A 24,097-nucleotide genomic window follows, 5' to 3' on the forward strand; every position below is an offset into this window, starting at 1 on the left:
TATTTATAATAATAATTACATATATATTGGTATAATTTGTATTTACACTGGAGTTCCCTCATTAATGCAGTTATCTTATGCAAACCCGACTATACACACTCAACTGAAAGAGAAAGAAACAAAGAAATTCCTTTATTTAAAGCATGCTCTTCCCTCAAAGCCAGATCTGGACATCTACTGTCTCAGGTGATACCTGAAATGCTAAGAGAAATAGCTGTTATTTCTTGGTTTTTGTGCTTCTAAATGCCAAAGTCCTGGTGACTTAACATATTTTCAGGAGTAATTTTGCAATCTTTGGGGCGTCTAGGTGGCTCAGTCAGTTAAGTGTCCAACTCTTGATTTCGAGTCAGGTCATGAACTCACGGTTTGTGAGTTCGAGCCCCCTGTCCGGCTTTGAGCTAACAGTGAAGAGCCTGCTTGGGATTCTCTCTCTCCCTCTCTTTCTCTGCCCCTCTCCTGCTCGTGCTTGCTCACTCTCTTGCTCTCTCTCTCAAAATAAATAAATAAACTCAAAAAAAGAATAATTTTGCAATCTTTGCCTTTGAACTGATTTTAGAAACTGCCTCCACTCACTAACACACACAAATATAGAAGATTGAAATTTCAACTGCATTATCTGCCTCTCCGTCTAGACTGAAGCTCCATGAGGACAGACAACATTCTTGCCTCCATCATTATTGCATCCTCAGGATCTGGCAAAGTGCTGGACACATAGTGAGTATCCAATAAATCTTTGTTGACTGGATGATGATGGGTAGGTAGGTGGTGGATGATGGAAGATGTGGAGGGATGATGAGAGCCGTGAGGACCAGCGCTGTGCAGGACACGCCTGGAGATGGGATGGTACTTAATATGACAGCTCATTAGGGGGAGAAGGATGAAGGAGATGAGGTCACTGAACTACTGCAGTTGACTATCTGCCTAAAGGCCTACTCTTCTATAAGTCTCTCGGGATTTGTTAAGTCCTGCATTCTACTTTCCCCCAAACCAAATTCTCTGGATTAGTGCCTTATCCCAGGTAGTGCAGCCGCCTCTGAGTCACTGCACAGAACTGCTGTATCCCTCAGGGCTCAGACAGAGTGCACCATCCGGCCTGAATTCCTAGCCCAAAGTAAAAACTCCACCCAACTCCCTACTGTGATCCTGCTCATGACTCCCTCCCTATTTTAGCCCAAAAGTTTATTTTGACCCCTAAGGCCAACACTCATCTTGATCAGTTTGTTTTTATTTTAAGTTTCTTTATCTATTTTGAGGATGGGGGAGAAGGGGCAGAGAGAAAGGGAGAGAGAGAGTCTCAAGCAGACTCTGTGCTGCTGATGCAGAGCCTACTTGGGGCTCTGGCTCACAAACCGTGAAATCATGACCTGAGCTAAAATCAAGAGTCAGCCGCCACCCAGGTGCCCTTATCATAATTGTTTTTTATAGCCCTCATGCCAATCCCACCCTTGATTCCCATCTTGACCCTAACCTTGGCCCTGAAATAGGCTTGCTTCTGATTCTGAGTACATTACATACATCCATGCTTTTTGGTTGTTGTTGTTATTTTAAAGCCTTTACAGATAGTATTTGATTTGAAATTTACAACTCTATGTAATCATCCCCATCTTATAAATGAGGAAACCAAGAGTATGGAAAATGCCCAAGGTCACACAGTTAATAAATTGAGGATCCCAGATCAGATTCAGGTCTTCCTGCTCTAAATCCAGGGTTACAGGCGTCTGGATTACTGAAGTTCCAGAATAAGGTTCCATTGCCCTTGGGGCAAAGCAATCCTAGATAATCAAAGACCTCAGGGTACTAATAGTAGTGATGATAATAATAACCTTAACTCACTGAGCAATTTCTTTGTGACAAGCAAAGTGCTGAGAAGCTCTTTATACATGAGCTCATCTAATCCCCCCACCAAGGCTACAGAGCTCCATAGTTGCATTTGACAAGTGAAGAAACCATGGCTTTCAGAGGTTTAAGTAATTTGCCCAAGGACACATAGCTAGTAAGGGGCAAGACAGAATTCAGACTCAAGTCTCTCTGATTTTAAATGTAGCTCACTTCAATCTTTACAAAGAAATGGAATAGCAACAGGAAGCAGCTTGGAGCCTGGATCTTGCAACCATATACCCACCATACCTTTTGAGCCATGGTGCCAAATTCTAGAGTATTGTGTTTGATTACTAAAATTGGGTCAAAAATGAGTCAGGTCTTGGTAGGACTGATTCACTGTGGTGTCTGTCAGCTCTAAAAGGAGACAGGAAGCCTCAGAGGGCAACAGCCAGCAGACCACTGCAGAGTGGATGAAGGTCCCAGAAGCATCTACCACAAGCCCTGCAGTGGTTAAACATGGAAATCCACGTGCCTGCCAAAGAAAAGACCCAGACTTAAGACTCATTTTGAAAATTAAACCTGCCAAACCCCATTTCTTTCTCCATACTCAGCCCTACTCCCTAATAGGGCTCCATTTTGGTCAACTTCTCTGTCTTTCATCTCTGACTCTCACACTTTATCCTTCTCCTTCATGGGCAGGGCTCTTTGTCTCCCTCCAAGTCCCCATCCCCATCTCAGCTCATGACTCTGAATATCATTGCTGCCACCTTCCCATGTCCCATTTCTCTGAATCTTACTCTCAGTGCCTGGTAGATCCCCGTGTTATGGGATCCCCCCTCTTTTTTAGTAGAATATACATAACATAAAATGTACCATTTTAATTTCATTTATTCTTATTATGGTAAAATATGCATAATATTTACTTTTTTAACCATTTTAAGTGTACAGTTCAGTGGCATCAAGTACATTTACTTTGCTGTATGACCATCATCACTATTCATTTTCAGAACTTTTTCAACATTACAAACAGAAACTCTGTTCCCATTAACCAATAACTCTCCATCCCCTCTCTCCTCAACCCTGGTAACCTCTATTCTTAACTTCCTGTCTGTATGAATTTGCCTATTTTAAATACCTCACAGAGGTGGAATCATACAATCTGTGTCTGGCTTATTTCACTAAACATAAAATTTTCAGAGTTCCTTCATGTTGTAGTGTGTATCAGAATCTGATTCCTTTTTAAGGCCGAATAATATTCCGTTGTATGTATATGCCACATTTTGTTTTCCCATTTATCTGTTGGTGGACGGTTGGGTTGCTTCACCTTTTGACTTCACCTATTGTGAATAATGCTCCTGTGAACATGGTGTACAAGTCTCTTTTTGAGTCCCTGATTTCAATTCTTTTGGGTATATACCTAGGAATGGAATTGCTCCATCATATGGTAATTCTATGTTTAACTTTTTGAGGACCTGCCAAACTACTTTTCATAGTGGCTGCACCATTTTATATTCCAACCAGCAATGCACAAGGGTTTTAATCTCTCCACATCTTTGCCAACACTTATTATTTTCCACTTTTTTGATAACAGCCAAACAAATGGATATGAAGGGGTGTGTGAAATCTCTTTTGAATACAGTGTTCCAAGCATTCCTGATTCCCAGGGTCTGCTCCTCCCTCTGGACTCCCCATGCACCTCTCCTGACTGTGAGGGTTGGCATTTCCCTGTGGCAGAGAAACCATCATCACTGATGAGCAGTCACCACCCTTTTTTCTCCCTGTACTTTCTGGTCTTTCTTCCAAGTTCTGGCAAGCTGCTGCCCATCTCTCTGCCTTTTGCTTACGGAGAGTTGGACTGAGAAATAATACAGGCTTTGGGAAGAATACAAATTCAATATCATCAGGCCCACAATTTTCTGAGCTCTTTTATTCATATCGTCTTCCAGACCAGAGACCATAGGACTCCACGGGGACCAATTTTATGGCTTTGACCTGCCACTGACCTCAGAACTAGAACAGCATCCAGATCCTTAGGCAAAATTGTTTCTTGGTCTCATCGGAACCCAAGGGAACAGCTTATATTCTAGTTACAGCGCTCTATTTGCATCAAGTCCTTTCCTTTGCTGAGGCTCATATTTGGTGGTTTAGGTCTCCAAGACAGATCCTGGGTGTGGTGATTCACCTCCTGCATGAGCCTCATGACTCCTTCAGGGGAACTTGGAGACCTGGAATTTTGGTTGGGATTCCCAGTTCATGTTCCCAGAATCTAGACCCTCTGGGGCAACATTTGTTTGTACTGTTTAGTACTTACGTCCTCTCCATGGACTTCTGATGTCAAGAGTAAAGTGTGTCAAAACCGGCCCCCATGTTGTCATACGTTCTGGGCTTTGCTTCAGCCCAGTCCTTACCTGTTTGCTTAAATTAGGTGCCTGATGTAAATTTCTTTTTCTTCTTGTCTTTTCTGTCTTCCGTGAAAGCAGGTGGAAAAAAAACGTCCTGCATTTCACAAAAGAGGAGAGAACTATGGAGGGAAGTGATTCACCCTGGTGCACAGATGGACTCAGCAATGAAGCTGGGAATGGAACTCCATTCTCTGACTCTGAAACCACAGCCCTCACCATGGGCAGTCACCCTCTTCTTCAAGAAAAAGCTCTTGGCTTATGCTCCAAGATATGGCCTTTGTACTTGACAGGTGCCACTGGGATTGGGTAGTGGGGCTCTCTACCCTCATTATTCCCACTCCAACCCATGAGACTATTGTATTGACCTTCAAATATGGATTTCATGGTATAACCCTTGAAAGGAAATTTCTAAGTCTCTTTTTTTTTAAGTGTATTTTTGAGAGAGAGAGAGAGAGAGAGTGAGAGCAGAGGTGGGGCAGATAGAGAGGGAGAATCTTTTTTTTTCAATATATGAAATTTATCGTCAAATTGGTTTCCATACAATACCCAGTGCTCATCCCAAAAGGTGCCCTCCTCAATACCCATCACCCGCCCTCCCCTCCCTCCCACCCCCCATCAACCCTCAGTTTGTTCTCAGTTTTTAAGAGTCTCTTATGCTTTGGCAAGACAGGGAGAATCTTGAGCAGGCCCCGTGCTGTCAGTGCAGAGCCCTATGTGGGACTCGAACTCACAAACTGTGAGATCATGACCTTTGCCGAAATCAGGAGTTGGACGCTTACCCAACTGAGCTACCCAGGCGCCCCCTTTCTAAGGCTCCTTCTAAAGCAAAACATATGACCTCGCAAGTTTGGAAAAACAAAAGCTCCTGAAGAATAAGAATGGAGGCAGCTGTAGGGGCTCTCCTCTATTCCCTTGAATTGTCACTTCCCCTCTGGTGTCCTCTCATTTCATTTCTCCCTTCCGCTACTGCACCCAGCTCTGGGGGGTATCCTTCCCTCATTCCCTCCAGCCCAGGCCCATACACAATCTAGGTCACTCTCTTTTGCTTCTCTTGTTTCAATTGAGATTAGTAGGAACTTTCAGCTTTACTAAAAACCTTATACACATCCTTGTTTAAGAACTTATAGTGCCTTTCTGGAGTCTATGGTATCATGTGGTTTTTAAGAACTTTTACAACCAGAACTCATCCTACTTAGCTCTACTTTGTTCTCACTACTCGTCAGTGTAAACTCTTCTTAACTGCACCAGATTTCTCACTCTTGTATACACGTGTACACATGTATACACACAACCACACACATGCATACACACACCACAGTTAAGGACATATAAAATTTACTCTAAGATATACAATGTTTATTCCAGCTTCTGTCTTTTTCCAGGACTCTTGTTTGGAACTTCTTTTTTTCTCTGCTCTTACCAATCCATCATGACCCATCCCTTAAGATTTGTTCAGGCCTAGGAAATCTCTAACTTCAGTGTGCCTGTTCTCTACTTTTACTGTAGTTTTGGTCAGTGGTCAGACTGATGTTAACTTTTTTTTTAAGCATTTTGACTTTAAATTTTTTAAGCTTGTTTATTCATTTTGAGAGAGAGAGAGAGAGAGAAAGAGAGCATGAGCAGAGGAAGGGGAGAGAGAGAGGGAGGGAAAGAGAAACCAAGGAGGCTCCCCACTGTCAGCACGGAGCCCAACGTGGGGCTTGAACTTACAAACTACAAGACCATGACCTGAGCTGAAACCAAGAGTCGGATGCTTAATCAACTGAGCCATCTATGCGTCCCGACCATTTTTTTTTAATGATAGTAAAAACACATATAAAACTTACCATTTAACAATTTTTAAATGTACATTTCAGTACTATTAAGTATATTCCCTTTGTTGTGCAATAGATCTCCAGAACTTCATCTTGCAAAACTGAAGCTCTATACCTATTAAACAATAACTCCCCCATTCCCCCTTCCTCCTAACCCCTGGTAATTCCCATTCTCCATTTCTATGAATTTGACTACTTTGGATACCTCTGTATCTAAAGATATATGTAGAATCACGCAGTATTTGCCTTTTTTGTTCGTTTGTTTTTGGACTGGCTTATTTCATTTAGCATAATGTTCCCAAGATTCATCCATGTTGTAGCATGTGATAAGATTTCCTTCCTTTTTAAGACTGACTAATTTCCATTATATGTATATACCACATTTTGCTTATCCATTCATGTCAGTGGACATTTAGGTTGCTTCTACCTCTTGGCTATTGTGAATAGTACTGCTATGACATGAATGTACAAATATCCCTTTGAGACCCTGCTTTCAATTCTTTTGTATGTATACCCCGAACTGGTATTGCTGGATCATATGGTTGTTCTATGTTTAATTTTTTGAGGAACTGCCATACTGTTTTCCATGGTGGCTGCACCATTTTACAATCTCACTAGCAGTGGAAAAGGGTTCCCATTTTTCCACATCTTGCCAATGCTTGTTCTTTTCTTTTTTCTTTTCCTTTTTTTTTTTTTTTAAATTTTTTTTTTTAACGTTTATTTATTTTTGAGACAGAGAGAGACAGAGCATGAACGGGAGAGGGGCAGAGAGAGAGGGAGACACAGAATCGGAAGCAGGCTCCAGGCTCTGAGCCATCAGCCCAGAGCCCGATGCGGGGCTCGAACTCACAGACCGCAAGATCGTGACCTGAGCTGAAGTCGGACGCTTAACCGACTGAGCCACCCAGGCACCCCTCTTTTCCTTTTTTTATAGTAACCATCTTGTTTAATAGCATTTTAATTGTTTCATATAGATGCATTTTGTCTTCCTTAGCAGATTTAAACTTCTTCAGGACACAGATCACGTATGTTCTGTGTGCTCTTAGGGTCTAGCCCAGCACTAGGTACACATTAGGTATTTGAAAGTAATTTTTGGTTGATTGTATGAAATTAACAGCTTGAGTTGAACTTAATTCTTTTATTTTTGAACTTGGGCTGGAATTTGCTTTCCAAATAGAATAAGCTGACTGCCATGACATAGACTGAATAAATCCTAGGACACTATGCCATGGAGCAGAGAGTCTGTTCAGGGAGAATGTCACTGTTATTTCCTTGTTGACCAAAAATGCAAACTTTGTGGTTATCCCACAAGCTGCTGGGCCCACTGTTTCTGAGGGTGGTTCCTACCCTCCCTGCAGAGGGAGAATGCTCTGGAAACCCAGTTTTACTTAGAAGATCCTAGGGGGAAAAATTAAAAAGCTCAGAAGGGTGCCAGCACAAGAACTGTGAGGAACTATCACAGATGGAAAGTAAGTACAGATATTCTCAATTCTGCTATCTTCTCACCTCTACCCAGCTTCTCCCAATTTTCCTGAACCTTAGGGAACCAAATTCTCATCCACTGCTGTGACTTTCAGGGTTACTCTCATTCCCCAAATTCTTTCAATTTCTGTACAGAAAAGTCCCTCCATTAGCCAAACATCTGACATTTTTAAAATGGAATTATCGCTAGGATCTAAAAAAAGAACAAGTACAAAAGTGCCGAAGCAATTAGCTTTTTTGAGAACAGATTCTTCAGGAAAGTCGCCTCAGGGTAGCTCGGTTTGCACAAGACTCTCAGGTGTACATTCCCTTCTTGATTCATCCCTGTCTGAGAAATTCTACGCAAAAGTTGGCCTTCCAGCCCTGGATCTTTCCCACTTCTATACTGGTCCTTATTTCAAAGGAAAGGGTTGGAGTAGAAGACATAGGAAATAGAAAGTTTGTGACTTAACTGGGTATTCCCACATAAAAAAGTAAACCAACAGTCCCAATTATGCATTAACTGACATTTTCCCCAAATTGTTTAATGGTAAGAATCTTCTAAGATGCATATTAGGATTCAGATTCCTAGGCCCCATCCTGGACCCAATGAATTAGAATTTCCCCAGAAGTAACCTGACATTCTGTATTGTTTAAACCTTTAAGTCAGGTGATTCTTATCATCAGACAAGGTTAGATAACATAACAGGGAATATTTTTTTTTAGTTTTTTATTTTAGAGGAAGAGAGAGAGAGCACAAGTGGGGAAAACAGACAGAAAGAGAAAGAGAATCCCATGGGGCTTGAGCCCATGACTCTGGAATCATGACCTGAGCCAAAATCAAAAGTCAGACACTCAGCCAACTGAGCCACCTAGACGTCCCAGTGAATGTTTATTATTACAATCTCCTGGGCACCTATTCAACAGGGTGCATTGTTTCCCTTGGGAAGGGTAAAGCAACAACACTATCGTAGTGATAATCAGCACAAGTTTTGGAGTGAGAAACTGAGGTTTGACTTGCCAGGTATCAGCTTAGCTTTGAAACTTTAACTTCTCAGAGCCTTGGTTTCCTTATCCATAAAGTAGGGATGATATTGCATCTCCCTCATTGAGGATTAAATAGGATAGTGCACATGAAGCTGTTACCCAATGCTTGCTAAATAAAATGCACACTCAGTAAATAGAAGCTATTGTTATTTCCCTACAGAAGAACTCTTGGGCATCCCCATTACTTAATATGGTTGAATAATGGTTGCAAAAAGGGAAGACTGGCCATAGATGGTTCCAGAGATCCACTTAGATATAATAAACATAGCCAGAAGACCCAGTGATCACTTCTTTGACTAGACCCAGTTGTGGCTGGTTATATTAAATAAGAGGAAGAACATTTTTATTAAAGTCTGGCTGAAGCTAGGTAGTCAGGAACCAATGCAGACAAGACTTGGACAGCTGGGGCTACCCCAGGATAGCATCCGTGGTTAGAAGTGGGAAGATTCCCAGAAAAAAGGACAAGCACCCCCAAAACCCTCACCTTCTTGACAGAATGCATTACTGCCTCAGAGATAGTTCTCCACATTCTGGAATCAACCAGGTGTGAGTATAAATCCCGAGTCTACCATTTACCTACCTATAGCGTGACCTTGGGTAAGCTGCTTAAACTCCATGAGCTTCAGTTTTCTCCTTCATAATGGTGAAAATAATAGTACCTTCTTTCTCATCAAAATAAAAAGCTTCAGGGGCGCCTAGGTGGCTCAGTCGGTTGAGCGTCCGACTTCAGCTCAGGTCATGATCTTACAGTCTGTGGGTTCGAGCCCCGCGTTGGGCTCTGTACTGACAGCTCAGAGCCTGGAGCTTGCTTCGGATTCTGTGACTCCTTCTCTCTCTGCCCCTCCGCCTCTCACGCTCTGTTTCTCTTTGTCTCTCTCTCAAAAATAAATGAACATTAAAAAAACATTAAAAAATAAAAATAAACAGCTTCTGCACAGCGAAGGAAACAATCAACAAAATTAAAAGGCAACCAACCGGATGGGAGAAGATATTTGCAAATGACATATCAGATAAAGGGTTAATATCTAAAATCTATAAATAAATTATCAAACTCAATACCCCAAAAACAAATAATCCAGTGAAGAAATGGGCAAAAGACATGAATAGACACTTCTCCAAAGAAGACATTCAGATGGCCAATCGACACATGAAAAAAATGCTTAACATCACTCATCATCAGAGAAATACAAATCAAAACCACAATGAGATACCACCTCACACCTATCAGAATGGCTAACATTAACAACTAAGGCAACAACAGATGTTGGCGAGGATGCAGAGAAAGAGATCGCTTTTGCACTGCGGGTGGGAATGCAAACTGGTACAGCCACTCTGAAAACAGTATGGAGGTTCCTCAAAAAATTAAAAGTAGAACTACCCTATGACCCAGCAATTGCACTACTAGGTATTTATTCAAGGGATATAGGTGTGCTGTTTCAAAGGGACACTTGCACCCCAATGTTTATAGCAGCACTATCAACAATAGCCAAAGTATGGAAAGAGCCCAAATGTCCATCGATGGATGAATGGATAAAGAAGATGTGGTGTGTATATATACAAAGGAGTATTACTCAGCAATCAAAAAGAATAAAATCTTGCCATTTACGACTATGTGGATAGAACTAGAGGGTATTATGCTAAAGGAAACTAGTCAGTCAGAGAAAGACAAATATCATATGACTTCACTACAGATGAACATAAGGGAAGGGAAGCAAAAATCATATAAAAACAGGAAGGGGGACAAAACATAAGAGACTCTTAAATATGGAGAACAAACAGAGGGTTACTGGAGGGATTATGGGAGGGGGGATAGGCTAAATGGGTAAGGGGCATTAAGGAATCTACTCATGAAATCATTGTTGCACTATATGCTAACTAACTTGGATGTAAATTAAAAAAAAAAAAGTACCTTCCTTAAAAGTTGTTGCCAAGATTGAAAAAGAATTTTAAGCAAATAAAAATTGGTTCCTATCATCTATTTTTAACAAAGGATAGATTATAACATCTCCTTGGGGGGAACAGCCTTCCTCTTCCTTTTTTTTTTTTTAATGACTTTTTTTTTTTAAGTGTCTTTCTTTCTTTCTTTCTTTCTTTCTTTCTTTCTTTCTTTCTTTCTTTCTTTCTTTCTTTTAATAATCTCTACACCCCATATAGGGCTTCAACTCATGACCTCAAGATCAAGAGTTGAATGCTCTTCCAACTTAGCCAGCTAGGTACCTCCAGCTCCACTTCCCACCATCCACTGCTTTAATTCTAGCTGCTGTCTTTAACTGCTGTCTTCTTTAACTGCTGTCACACTTCCCACCATCCACTGCTTTCAGAGTAAAGAGAAGCCTCCTGGTTAGACTACCTGCATGCTGTTTTTCCACTCACTCTGCAAACACACATATCTCAGGGGCTCCCTGCTGGGTCCCTGCTCCCTCCTCTCACAGACTTCCATACATTTCTTCCTGTGTGCCCTCTGAAAGGAAACTGACCTCCCCCCAGGGCTTGGCTGCCTCATCACACTAGTATCAATCACTGTTTGGAGAAAAGAAGCACCTTCAGAAGACAAAGAGACTGAGGGTGGGGATTGAGGGTGGTCAGGAAGGGAAGCGGTGAGGATTCAGAATAGGAGGGGAGAGGGTGGAAATGTGTCATGAGTTTCCTCAAAATCGGTGAATTCTGAATCTCATCATTTTCAGTGAATGAACTCAGATGATTCACTTCCCTTCATTAGCCCTCTATTTTCCTCTCTGTGTAATGGAAAGGGAAGTGCTTGCACTTGCTTTACAGAGAAGCATATAGAAATCATCTCGGGAGAGCCATGAGCACATGATATTATACATTGTATGGGCTATGGATGCTATGTTGGTTTTCTTCTGAGCAATGTTTTTTTAATATACTAGCTCCTGGCTTAATGTATTTCCTTAAACATCATCGACTTCTTGGTAGTACCCACCAGTTTCCAGTTTCCCTTTCCAGTTCTTTCTTCCCAGGTATCCCCTTACCTTCCAGTTAAGGAGCCATTGCCATCCAGCACAGTAACTTAAGCAGAATTTCTAGGACCTAGCTTTAGTTCTTGGAGGGGACTCAGAATCTACGTCTAGAAAGCCGTGACCAACACTCCTTTAAGGTCACAAGTTCCTGATTTAGGAAGTTAAAGACAGATTTGGGTTAAAGATGAAGAAAAATTTGGCCAAGGCTCAAAATATTCACGCAGAGATCTGAGCTAATTGACTTCAGCGGGGTAGGAATTGGAACAGAAATTGTGAGGCGTAAAGGGTGAGAAAGAGTAGGGGTCAGAGTCTGAACTGGAGGGACCAACGTGGCCTCTCTGTTCAGGGCATTACTGACGACAGACTATAACCTCAGGATGCAGCCCCTGGGCTCTTTGCTTTCCATGAGTAAGGAAGCAAGTATGTGGCTTCCTCTGCCCCACTCTTTCCACAGGCTGCTGGGGGCCTAGCGGTTCCAGAAGCTCCCCTATCATGTTTCAGTGCATACTGCGACAACAGCGTCTTTTCCCTTAGCTCTAAACACACGTGGGAGTCCTCAGACCCAGGGAAGCTATGTGACTGGCATTCAGTGCCTCCTTCCCAGAACTGCAGAGGAATCTGTCTGCCCTGGGTGTAGGGGAAAAAGAGAGGAGCTTCAGGCCACAGACAGCAGAGAAGTGGGGGAGGGAATGGGAGTCAGGGCTATAGAGGGTGAATAGCACATGCAGCTGGCCAGCTGCTGGGAACTATTGGCTAAGGACACGGTATCCCCACTTAACTGGAATCCTGGGACAGACTCCAGAGAATTGCTGGTCTTCTGGCCCAGTACAGCCATAGTCAGGAAGGCAAGGCAAGCACTCAGGGTAGGAATTGTAGTTTACAAAGTTCATCCCTCTATCTCTAGTATCCAGAACTGTCCTTGGCATTGGGTCCATAAATAAAGGAATGAACAAACACTTCCACACACACAAGCATGATCTCATTCAATCTGCAAAGTGAGGAACAGGCAGAGCAGGCATTGCCTCATTTTGCAGCTAGGAACTGAGATGAAGAGAGTTAAGTGTCTTGTCTGAGGTTATTCAGCCTGGATGTGGCAGACCTGAGGCTAGACGCTACTCTCTATGTAGTACCATGCTGAACATTCTTTTTTTATTATTATTATTTTCATTTTATTTATTTGAGAGAGAAGTGCAGAGGGAGAGAGAGGGGGAACCCCAAGCAGGCTCCACGCCCAGCTCAGAGCCCAACGCAGGCCGTGACCTGAGCCAAAACCAAGAGTCGGATGCTCAACTGACTGAGCCACCCAGTCACCGCCATGTTGAACATTTTTGGTACAGCAGACCAGGAATACATCCTGTGCCTTGATGTGAGCTTCCCTTTGGTTCCTGCTGGTCAGAAAATAGCCTTTTCAGGGGCCCAGTTTCCTGGACATAGTCTCAAGGCCAAGTTTGGACATCCTGGTTCTTCTTGCGCACCTGGCATCTGCCTGCTCTTTTATAAGAAGCTTTGGGAAAGGGGACCCCTTCATTAGTCTTTGTTGCCACATCTGACTTTGAAGTTTGGTCTTCTGAAACACAGAGGCGGGGGCAGGTGGTGTGACTCTGGGAGTCAGGAACAGAATGAAACCATATACATTATGCTCCTTATTCTCTTACCCTCGATAGAAACTTCAGATAGCCTAGACCACCAAGTTAGTTCTTAGAACTCAGGCAAGCAACTAACCCATACTACAGTGCAGACTTTCCAAGAACTAGGGCCCCATAGCCCAAGGAGAATTCTGGAAGGTGGTCCCAAAACCAGCAAGAGGGCTCCCCTGAGCTGGAACATTGTACATCATCTGACGCTCATCTTTGCAGCATTCTGTCTTATTCCCTTCTCCATGGAGGCAGTGAGGTATAGAACATGGGAATAAGGATCAGAAAACCTGGGTCCTAGTGCTGGCTTTGCCACTCATCAAGTGTGTATCTTTTCTCCACCTCATTTTCCTCATCTGCAAAATGGACACGATTTCCAGCTATGTCATAAGGCTGTTAAGAGTTTAGAGAGGAATAGTTTGGGGGCAACTAGGTGGTCAGTTGGTTAAATGTCTGACTCTTGATTTTGGCTCAGGTCATGATCTCATGGTTGTGAGGTCAAGCCCCATGCACCAGGCTCCGCACTAGGGGTGGAGCCTGCTTAAGATTCTTCCCCTCCCTCTATCCATCCTCTGCTCGCAGGCACAGGCGTGCGCTCGCCCGCTCTCTCTCTCTCTCTCTCTCTCTCTCTCTCAAAAAAAAAATTGTTTAAAACAAAAGAGGAATAGTTTGTGTCAAATTGCTTTTTAGCACAAGACAGAAACAATACCAGTACTATTTTTCACTGCAAGAAAGAGAGTAGGAAAACTTTCAGGGTGCCCCAAAGCTTTCTATTGCCACTTGTTTACTGATCCATTCCTCATAAAACACCTACATGAACAGGGCATGTACCCAGGGTTGAGGGAGAGACAAAGATGTTTAAGATGTGGTCTCTGCCCTTGAAGAATTGAAAAGACTAGCACAGGCTGTGCACCAAAAGACGGACACAGAGATTTCAGGGAGCATCAAAGATCATACAGTGGAAAGATAGTAAAGAGTTGGAGGCTCCAGGATTGTTCAACCAGGTGAAGGCACTGCAGGGGGAAGAAAAGGGAAGAAGTGTCACGCTGCATAACGGTCTCCAAGTCTCTTTGTCCAGGAGGAAATGAGGTCATCCTGCTCTCAAGAATCAGCATGACAGCCTCCAGCCAAGTAATCTGGAGTCATGAGAGCTGCTGGGGGTGCTCTGTGAATCATGACAGTGTGCTGGGAATTTCCTGATACCTAACCTAGTAGTTTCGGGGTAAGTCCTCAGGCTGCAACATCTCTGTTTACATTTTGATCACGTTTATTTGCAATTAATGGGTTCTAAATCCAAACAAAACATATTTCAGTTTTCTAGAGGAAGTAGCCAGGCCAGCTCTGAAGCCTCTAGCACCTGTGACTCAGTCCATTCCCTGAGAGCTGGCAGCTCAGCCGGACACAGAAAAACTCTCTCCAGAGGATGATGGGTCACCTTCCTCACGAAAGCTGAATGGTTAACTTGAACTTCCCCCAAGCAGAGGTTGGCATCTTGAGACCTCTGGCTGGAGCAGAGCAAAGAAGCTTTCCTCCTTCCTACTGGCATTCTCCCTGCCTTCCTCCTTCCCTTCTCAAGTGGATCCAGACCCAAAGTTCAGGTTTGCCAGGCAACAAAATGTTGTAGGCCTAGGCAGAAAGAGGGACCAAGCCTGGGGCTTGGCTTTAGGATGCTAATGAGTTACAGGGACACAGCCCTCTTTCTTCCCATTAAGGGGACAGTCCCTCTGGATAGAAGGAAGTCACCCCAAGCCATTCCTTCACGAAGGTGTTGGTTCCCAACACCAGGGGAAAGGGAAAGGGTTGACTGAACCTCAGAGTCCCTGCTGTGCTCCTTCAGCTATGCCTGAGAGATATGTGAATGTGCATGGCTATACAACTATGTATGCTTGCCTTCGGGCAGGTAAAGCGGGTGGAGTCCTTTACACATGGCCTGTCTTTCTGGAGGCCAACCTTGTTTGATAAGCAATTATTTTATCTCATTAGAAACAAGGCTTTATGGTGAAGTCTAGAATACTAAATACATGTGCATTTTTTTAAAAGTTTATTTATTTTGAGAGAAAGAGAGTATGAGAGCAAGTGGGTGAGGGGCAGAGAGACAGGGAGAAAGAGAATCCCAAGCAGGCTCCACAATGTCAGGGTACAGCCTGATATGGGGCTCACCAACCGTCACCTCATGACCTGAGCCAAGTGAGCATATGCATTTTTTAAAGTTTATTTATTTATTTTGAGAGACATAGGGGTGGGGGGAGGAGGAGGGGGAAGAGAGAATTTCAAGCAAGCTCCAAGCCCAGTGCAGAGCCCTATGAGGGGCTGGGACCCACCAACCGTGAGATCATGACCTGAGCCGAAGTGGGATGCTTAACCGACTGAGCCACCCAGGCACCCCAATACATATGTTTGTTTGTTTGTTTTAAATCTATGATTATGGGGCACCTGGGTGGCTCAGTCGGTTAAGTGTCCCACTCTTAGTTTCTTCGGCTCAGGTCACGATCTCACAGTTTTGTGATTCAAGCCCTATGTTGGGCTCTGTGCTGGAAGCAAGGAGCTTGCTTGGAATTCTCTGTCTCCTCTCTTTGGCCCTCCCCCCCCACTCATGCTGTCTCTCTCAAAATAAATTTTAAAAACTTAAAAAAAACCTGTAATTATATTTTTGGAATGGGTGATATAAAGGTATGTTTTCAAAAGTTGAAACAGTGCAAAAAGGCATAGAGTGAAAAACAAATCTCATTCTTGTCCTCCAGTTCCCCAGTTTCTCTCCTCAGATGTGAAAACAGAACTTCCTGCCCCTCCACAGCTTAGTGTCTACCTTAATAAGGCTTTACATTCTATTGTCTTTATTAACTGACTATACTCTGGCCCAGGCAAATAAAGGGATTGTTTGTTACAGGAAATTTTTGAAAGATCCATCAATACTTTAATAGAAAGCATCAACAGTTTGTGCCCTTAGACTTTGTTCTCACAATCCTATAATAATATATCGTGTGTGATCCTTATGCAATCCTTACCAAGCCCTCACTTTGAAAGGCTACCCTTAAGTTAAACCAAACTCTAAATTCTCAGTAAAATCCGATCTTGCCTACCCGCTGCTCCTGCCCTTAGGACGGTAAGCAATAAACTCAACTTTGTCTTATCCACTGGTTGTGTTGATGAATTTCGGGGAGCAGGAGTAAGCAAGCATGTGTCACGTGCATTTTCACGTTGAGAAACAGACTTAGCTCTCTGAGCTGCGGACTATGACCCCACACCCAGTGGTCCGAATCATTCTCCCAGGCGTTTGGGGCCCAAAGGTGTAAAGGCTGGAGAAGAGCTGTTTAGGGGATCTGGGGAGAGACATCAGAGCTGGACGGAGAGTCTCCCAAGAGCAATTCGGAGGCCCCATGCACTGGGATGGGGCCCAGGACAGGTGAATGGGAGGAGAGGGCGAGGAATTTAGATGCCTCTGTGTCTCTGTTTTCAGACCTCGCACGTCCCCTCCCCTGGGGACCGCGCAGCCCCTCACTCTCAGACAAGGTTGAGGAAACACACTTCCCCAGGGAAGCGGAGAGAAGGGAGGGGTTGGGGAGATCCCAGGCTGGGGCGGGGCCAGGGCTGGGGCGGGTCCTGATATAGAGCCCGGCGGCGGGCTAGCAGCACAGCGCAACTGCTGGAGCCCCAGAGCCCCTCGGATTTCAGTGTCAACCTGTCCCTGCCGTCCCGGCGCCGAGTCCCTCCTGCCGCAGCCGCCGGTGAGTGCAGGCCACCCTAATTGCGCGGGGCTGCTCCTGCGGGTTTCCCTTCCCCCTACCCCGGCTGCCCCAGCGGCCCGGCTCCGCAGCAGCAGAGTCCGAGTCACCGCTCCCGGTGCCTGTGCATCCCCTTCGGGTGCCGGAACCCCTGAGCCTCCAGCGAGGAGAGGCGGCGGGGCCTGGGAAGCCTGGTCACCGCAGGCGCGCCTCTGGGGAGACCTTGGGATTTCTGTTCTGAACTGCGGTAACCCACCCGGCACGCCTTCTCTCTCCTCTGCTCCTTCCTCAAGTTGACTTCTCCCTCCTTTGTAGAGTGCTGTCTAGAGCCCCAGCCTGGCCACCATGAGAGTCCTGATGACATGCCTGCTCCTCTGTGTCCTGGTGGTGAGCGACTCCGAAGTAAGTGGCTTCCCCGCTTTGACTTATGGCGGCGGGAGGGGGCTTGGCAGGACTCCTGAACAGCGTCAGGGGAAGGAAGGAGAGCTGTACATAGGGAGCTGGGGTCCTCTGGATTCCATCCATCTACGGGGGGCTAGCCTCTCAGGAAAATAGGACAGGTGTGGCTGTGGGGGCCCTGAGAACCAAGGGAGTTCACACCTTCAGCCAAGGGAAGAAGAAACTGCAGAGACTGGCCTAGCTCTCTTGCACCCTAGCTTGCTTGGATCAATCCATTTCTCCCTGCTTGAAACCTATGATCTTCCATTTGAGGGCTAGTTAGATATGAACAAGGTGAGGAGAGAGGGAGCTGGAGGAAAAGGTGAGATTTGGCAGGAGGCCAGTTTGTCTTTCCCCTTGGGTCCCAGGAGCATGGGAACTTGGTTGAACTTTCCCATCCCTCTCATCGTTTCCAGGGCAGCCATGAACTTCATCCAGTGTCTGATGCATGTGAGTATCCACCCCTTGCATAATATCTGGCCGTACAGACATCTTGGAAAAGCCTCAGGGGGCAGCCCCTCCCTGACCCTGTTGCAGGGCTGGCTCCCCCCTTGCCTCCTCCCCACACTCCTTGCTTACCCCTCCACCTCTGTGCTCTCCAGCAAACTGCGGCTGCCTGAATGGAGGAACATGTGTGTCCTACAAGTACTTCTCCAACATTCAGCGATGCAGCTGTCCAAAGGAATTCCAAGGAGAACACTGTGAGATAGGTATGGATATCCTGACTCTAACTGGGGAGTAGGGGATACCAGAGATTTGGGGACAGGGTGAGATGGGTGGGATGTCAGAGCAGGCAGGAGTTAAGGACTGGAGGTAGAGTGGAGGACATCTTGATCCCCATGTGATGTACACAGACACACTGTCTCATGAATCTGTGGCTGCACAAATGTGGGGTGGGGACGGAAGGAGATCCTTTCTAGTGTTTTCTGCCAGGTCTGAAATCATGCAAGGCCTGACCGGATCTCTAAAACGCCTGTCTGAATTTCCTCCTCTTTCTAATATCTCTCATCCTCACATTCTTCCTTAGATACATTGAAAACCTGCTATCAGGGGAATGGTCACTCTTACCGAGGGAAGGCCAACACCGACATCATGGGCCGGCCCTGCCTGGCCTGGAACTCTGCTGCCGTTCTTCTGAAACAGTACCATGCCCTCCGATCTGATGCCCTTCAGCTGGGCCTGGGGAAACACAATTATTGCAGGTGAGGTGGGGCAACAAAGACCCTCCCGTAGCCACACAGGAACCTTTGGTACCATCCTGTGTTTCAAGAGTACTGATCATAGCATGAGAAAAGCAAGGCCTCTGGCTGAGTTTTCCCTGGAGGGGGAGGAAACGTATTCTGGGTTGGAATGACACCCCCCCCCCCATCTTCCCCTCTGTGTTACCAGGAACCCGGACAACCAGAGAAAGCCGTGGTGCTATGTGCAGGTTGGCTTAAACCAGCTTGTCCAACAGTGCATGGTGCACGACTGCTCTTTTGGTGAGTGTCACTGACCTATTTATGACAGTAGGGTGGAAGGGGACAGCCTCATACATCGCCTTATTCCATCAGGAGAGTTGAGGACTTTGAAAAACTGGGAGGTCAAAGGACAAGAGAGGGACACTATCCTACTTGCCTCCCCAAGATATCCCTCTCTTTCTCCTCCAGGAAAACGTCCCCTGTCTCCTCCAGGAAAACGTCCCCTGTCTCCTCCAGGAAAAAGTCCCATGTCTCCTCCAAAAACAGCAGAGTTTCAGTGTGGCCAGAAGGCTCTGAGGCCTCGCTTTAAGATTATTGGGGGAGAATTCACCACCATCGAGAACCAGCCTTGGTTTGCAGCCATCTATAGGAGGCACCGTGGAGGCTCTGTCACCTACTTGTGTGGAGGCAGCCTCATCAGTCCTTGCTGGGTGGTCAGCGCCACACATTGCTTCATGTACGTCCCTCTGTCTCTTCTCCCTGACCCTCCTACCTTACCCCAGACACATCCCATTCTCCTTCCCAGCAAAGGATTCCGCTTAAATTCTACCCCCTTAGCCCCTCTCCATGTGGCCCATGGCCTTGGGGACAAGTCATGCTCTGAGCTTGCTGTGGAGGGGAAGTGACAAGATCTCATGAGATCAGACTATCTAACAGGTCTCCACTCCCACAGTAATAACCCGAAGAAGGAGGACTACATTGTCTACCTGGGTCGGTCAAAGCTTAACTCCGATACACTTGGGCAGATGAAGTTTGAAGTGGAAAATCTCATCCTGCATGAGGACTATAGTGCTGACACTCTTGCTCACCACAATGATATCGGTGAGTAGAAAACCCTTATCTGCCATAATGATGATGGTTGGAGGAAGAGGGGTCCAAAAAGAGAACCAAGTGGGAGGTTGAGGTTGTAGGGGAACTGAAAAGCCTACTTTATATAACAAAAGGACATATGTGAAGGGCCTGCTGCTCCTCTGCAGAGTCTTTAAATTTTCAAACATTTAGCCTCCTATGGATGGCAGTGACCCTGTGGGCATATGGCTTGGGCTGGGAGGCCCCTTCTTTTGTTGGATACAACCTCTGCCTGTCCCGGGATCTGCAACTTAGAGCATTGGGCTGAATTCAGCTCGTCTACATCAACCAGAGCTGTTCACAGAAAACAACCATATGGCTGTATACAGCGGCTCTGTCTGGCCAAGCTCTTGTCGGCAGCTGTAACAAAGCCCTTGAGACATGGGACAGGGGAGACTTGTTTCAGGTAATAAGCTACAGGCAGACTTTCCAGGATGATCTCTGACCCTAACCGATTTAGGGATAGACAGCCAGTCCTTCAGCATTTGGAGGCGAAACATGGTGACCAACTAACCAGGTGGAGATCTTTCCCCCTGACCTCTCCTGCTTCCCTCCTCCCCCAGCCTTGCTGAAGATCAGATCCAACACAGGCCAGTGTGCACAGCCATCCAGGTCCATACAAACCATCTGTTTGCCCCCATCGTATGGTGATGCTCATTTTGGCACAAGCTGTGAGATCACTGGCTTTGGAAAAGAGAATACCAGTAAGTGACATTTGGGGCTGGCTGAGAGGGTTCTGAGGGAGTGTTGTAACCTGGAAGTGAACTCAACTTGATCAAGAGAGGACCGTAGAGATAGAGATGGGAGCATTGTGGAGGTAGCAGATGGGTCCAGGGATGGAGTAGGGAGCACTGTTTAGGGAGTAATCGGCCATAAAGGTAAATAGATGGGGGGTGAGGGGCTATACATGGAGTAAAGGCTCAGATTTGGGTGGAAATGAATAAAGGTTTTCCCTGGTGAGGACACTTTTTGGTCCTCACTCCAGCAGAGAGTCCCAGTGGAAAGAGTAGACATATACAGCTTAATGTAAACTTCTTGTTTCCTCCCTCCAGCTGACTATCTCTATCCAGAGCAGCTGAAAATGACTTCTGTGAAGCTGATTTCCTACCAGGAGTGTCAGCAGCCCCACTACTATGGCTCTGAAATCACCACCAAAATGCTGTGTGCTGCTGACCCACAATGGGAAACAGATTCCTGCCAGGTGAGAGTTCTAGCTTCTCTCCCTGTCACCCCCAAACCTCCCCAGGGCTCCTGGGCCTGTACCTGCCAGCTTTGGGGAGCCTCTGTGCAACCAAAGCCCCAAGAAGCCAGTATTAGGAGCTTAGGTCTTAGACAGTTTAAACTAACCCTTATATGTTTCCCAAACATTTGCTGTGAGCCTGGCTCTGTGCTAGACACTTTGCACTGGGGAGGGAAAGAAATAAGACCACAAGAAAGAGGAAAACAATAGAAAACAATACAACTCAGTGCTCAGGGTGTAGTATGAATTGTAAATGATTAGATGTTTGGGAGCAGAAGGTGAGTGCCAACTGGAGGGAAGGCTTTAAAGAGAATGTGACTCTGCAGGGATTTGAGGAGGTCTAGGGAAGAAAGGAAAATGTTCCAGTTGAAAGATACAAAAATGGGTGAACATGGCATAGTCCAGGATGGGGAGGAAAAGGATCTGAGAATGTAGATGGAATTGTGGCAGATAGCAGGGCTTTGAAAAACAAGCAGAGCATTTTAAACTTTATGTGGTAGAAAGTGGGGAGTCACTAAGGATTTTGACTCTAAGAAACTCCCTTCTCTCTCTCTTGCGTATGATTGGGTGATTGGATCAGATGGCCTCCTCCTCACTTCTCCCTGGGCTCACCTTTTGTGTCTTTGGCTTAACAGGGAGACTCTGGGGGCCCTCTGGTGTGCTCTATCCACGGCCGCCTGACTCTGACTGGGATTGTGAGCTGGGGCAGCGGATGTGCCATGAAGGACAAGCCGGGAGTCTACACAAGAGTCTCAGGCTTCCTGCCTTGGATCCAAAGGCACACTGGGGAGCAGAATGGCCTAGACCTCTGAGGCTCCCCAGGGAGCCAAGGGAAGAGAAGGGTACCACCCACTCCCATGCTGTCGTTTTTGCAGTAGAACCATCTGCATCAGCTATATATAAGGAAGAAACTGAGGAAGATAGGCTCTGCAGAGATGGTTTTGCATGTGCCGCCCGCCAGGGTGAGCAACAATAGCTTTATCCTTAGATACAGGCCTGGGTGCTGAGTGCCCAGATCCCCTGTGGCCAGGATGGAGGGCTGGTTCTGACCCAGGATGGTATTGACCAGTAGTTTGTCTTTTTCGGAACTAAAGCCTCCTGGAGTTAAAAATGCCATTTCCTGTGCACAGCTAGAAGGAGAGCCAGCTCCCCCAACAGTGGGCATTCATGAGGCCCACTGTTGGGGAAAGGAACAATTTCTCAATTAGGAAGTAGAACAGAACTGAGGTCTTTTGAGTGAGCTCGGCCACTGTGGAACAGTGGTTTGGGGAGTGGAGACACTAATGACTTAGGGAAGGGCTCTGACATTCCATGAATGTATCAGGAAATATTATATATGTGTATGTATGTTTGCACACCCGTGCACAGGCTGTGTCAGTGTGAATGAGTAACAGCTGATATTCCTGTGTCTGACTGCAAGTCTAGATATTTCCCTAAACTGAATGGACTATGATGCCACATAGAATGGTCTGTCTGGAGAGGTCATGGACTCCTATGTCCTTTTGGGTCTCTCATGTGATGCCTATGAATGTATCATTCTGGGGCATGGCCCGTGACCAGCACTAAATTTTCACTTTCACTTTTACATAGATGTTCTTTCTTGGCCAGTTATTCCTTCTGACCTTTCAGCTGAGTCTATCCAATCCTCACTGGGTGAAGTGAGGACCACTCCTATACACTGAATATTTAATAATTATATTCTGCTATTTTTATTTATATCTATTTTTGTAATTTTGAATAAATATGATCAAAAAATGTGATTTTTCTGAAGACTTTGGTTCTTTCTTGGTACTTGTTTGGGAGGAAGTTGGGGAGCATAAAAAGTGGAAAATGATGATGGCGGCATATACCCCAGAGTTCCTTGGGGGCTGAATCTCCGGACTTAATGGCACTTTGAGAAGTAGAGGCTAGAAGAGTTGTAGAATAGGTCCTGCATAGCATGTAAGGTACAGCCTAGTGTGCAGATTGGATGTCTGCCCTCAATTCCCTCCTTAGCCTGATGCCTTTGTACAACGCACATCTTGTACGGGTGTACACAGTGATCCTCTAGGATAAGTCCCACCACATTCTCTTTACTCTGCCCATAACAATCCTGGGGTTGACCTCAACCTAGGAGAACACTGGCATGAGTGAAAACTGCTGATTCAAAACCCAGTCTGGCTTGGGTCTGTGTCATTCAGGGAATAGAAAACAATTTCCCATCATCTGTGTGAGGGGCTGGTGCTGAGTTTTCTCAGTGTGTTAATGAAGCTCATGACCAGTCACTGCTATCCCTAGTATCAGAGGACTCAGAATCTAAACCTAGGTGGTATCCTAATAGAGGTGACCACATATTTTGAACCAAACATCAGTTTCTGAAGAAGTGGGGAGATATAGTTGGATGCTAAAGTGTTGGGATTTCCAACCTATGTAAATGGTTTTTAGCAGTGTTTCTTAACCAAGTCACATGAAAACCTTTTGAAAAATACATACATGACCATGCCCCCCCCCCCCCCCCACCAGAGATTGTGATTCAAGTCAGGACTGGTGCCAGGGGTTGTGATGTTAGAAAAGTTTCCCAGGTGTTTCTTATAAGAACTCCTGATGGAAATCCTTTGGGGACAACTGGCCAGATTATGTGAAGGGCTCAGTAAATTCAAGATTTTTCAGCATGCATTCTCTGCATGAGCAATCAGTTTTCTGAGTGGGGTTTGGGGGTGCAAGGTCTCCTGGGCTTCCTGTTCAGAGGTTCCCTAGATCATGGGCCTCTGGAGGTCAGGGACCCAGAGTATTTCATTTTTAGTCCCTCTAATCTGGCATGTTGTTTTATTATTATGATCCAGTGGTTCAGAGCATGGATTACAGAGTCAAGTGGTCTGGACTAGAACCCTGGCTCTGACACTAGCTGTGTGATAAGGGAAAGACTCTTAACCTCTCTGTGCCCCAGTTTCCCCATCTGAAAAAAAGAGATCGTAATATCTACCTCCCAGGAATGTTATAAGGATTCGTGAGTTCACAAATTTCTTAGTATAATCCTGGCACCTAATAAAGGCACAAAAATGATGGCTTATACCATAAAACTATAGATTGAGTGGGAGCCCCCTCTCTTCCACCCCAGGATTGCATTTGTGGGTTTTGTGGGAGCTGAAACTTGCCAGGAAAGAAAAGGCATAATGTGAAGCTAAGGGACCCAGCCCAGGCTGAGTTGCTTCTCAGCCTCTGCATTTCCCCTGAGGGGCCAAGAAAGATCTT

At 45.5% G+C, this 24,097-nt stretch overlaps 1 protein-coding gene and 1 long non-coding RNA gene across 3 annotated transcripts; one reads left to right on the forward strand and one right to left on the reverse strand.

The window, feature by feature from the left end:
• Positions 1–109: 109 nt before the first annotated feature.
• Positions 110–17,990, reverse strand: LOC128779009 (uncharacterized). Its single transcript, XR_008424838.1, has 2 exons — positions 17,897–17,990; positions 110–2,353 (listed from the first exon to the last, which is right to left on the reverse strand). It is a non-coding gene; the product is annotated as an uncharacterized LOC128779009 (long non-coding RNA).
• Positions 16,752–21,770, forward strand: PLAU (plasminogen activator, urokinase). Of its 2 annotated transcripts, none has more exons than XM_019444607.2 (11): positions 16,752–16,882; positions 17,195–17,281; positions 17,734–17,767; positions 17,920–18,027; positions 18,345–18,519; positions 18,707–18,798; positions 18,967–19,234; positions 19,451–19,599; positions 20,190–20,330; positions 20,679–20,827; positions 21,502–21,770. In XM_019444607.2, the coding sequence occupies exons 2-11, from the start codon at positions 17,225–17,227 to the stop codon at positions 21,676–21,678; spliced, it is 1,350 nt and encodes a 449-aa protein (XP_019300152.2). In that variant the 5' UTR covers positions 16,752–16,882; positions 17,195–17,224; the 3' UTR covers positions 21,679–21,770. The 2 variants fall into 2 exon arrangements, with proteins under 2 accessions (XP_019300152.2, XP_019300153.2); XM_019444608.2 differs by having other exon boundaries at positions 18,991–19,234.
• The last annotated feature ends 2,327 nt before the right edge of the window (positions 21,771–24,097 follow it).

Source organism: Panthera pardus, unplaced genomic scaffold (genome assembly GCF_024362965.1).
Source record: "Panthera pardus isolate Hobbes unplaced genomic scaffold, ASM2436296v1 HiC_scaffold_22, whole genome shotgun sequence".
NCBI classification, from domain to species: domain Eukaryota; kingdom Metazoa; phylum Chordata; class Mammalia; order Carnivora; family Felidae; genus Panthera; species Panthera pardus.

Coding starts and splice junctions, on each gene's coding strand:
- PLAU (XM_019444607.2), top strand. CDS start 17,225: ATGAGAGTCCTGATGACATGCCTGCTCCTCTGTGTCCTGGTGGTGAGC. Junction 17,282..17,733: donor TGGTGGTGAGCGACTCCGAA/GTAAGTGGCTTC, acceptor CATCGTTTCCAG/GGCAGCCATGAACTTCATCC. Junction 18,799..18,966: donor GGTGCACGACTGCTCTTTTG/GTGAGTGTCACT, acceptor TTTCTCCTCCAG/GAAAACGTCCCCTGTCTCCT.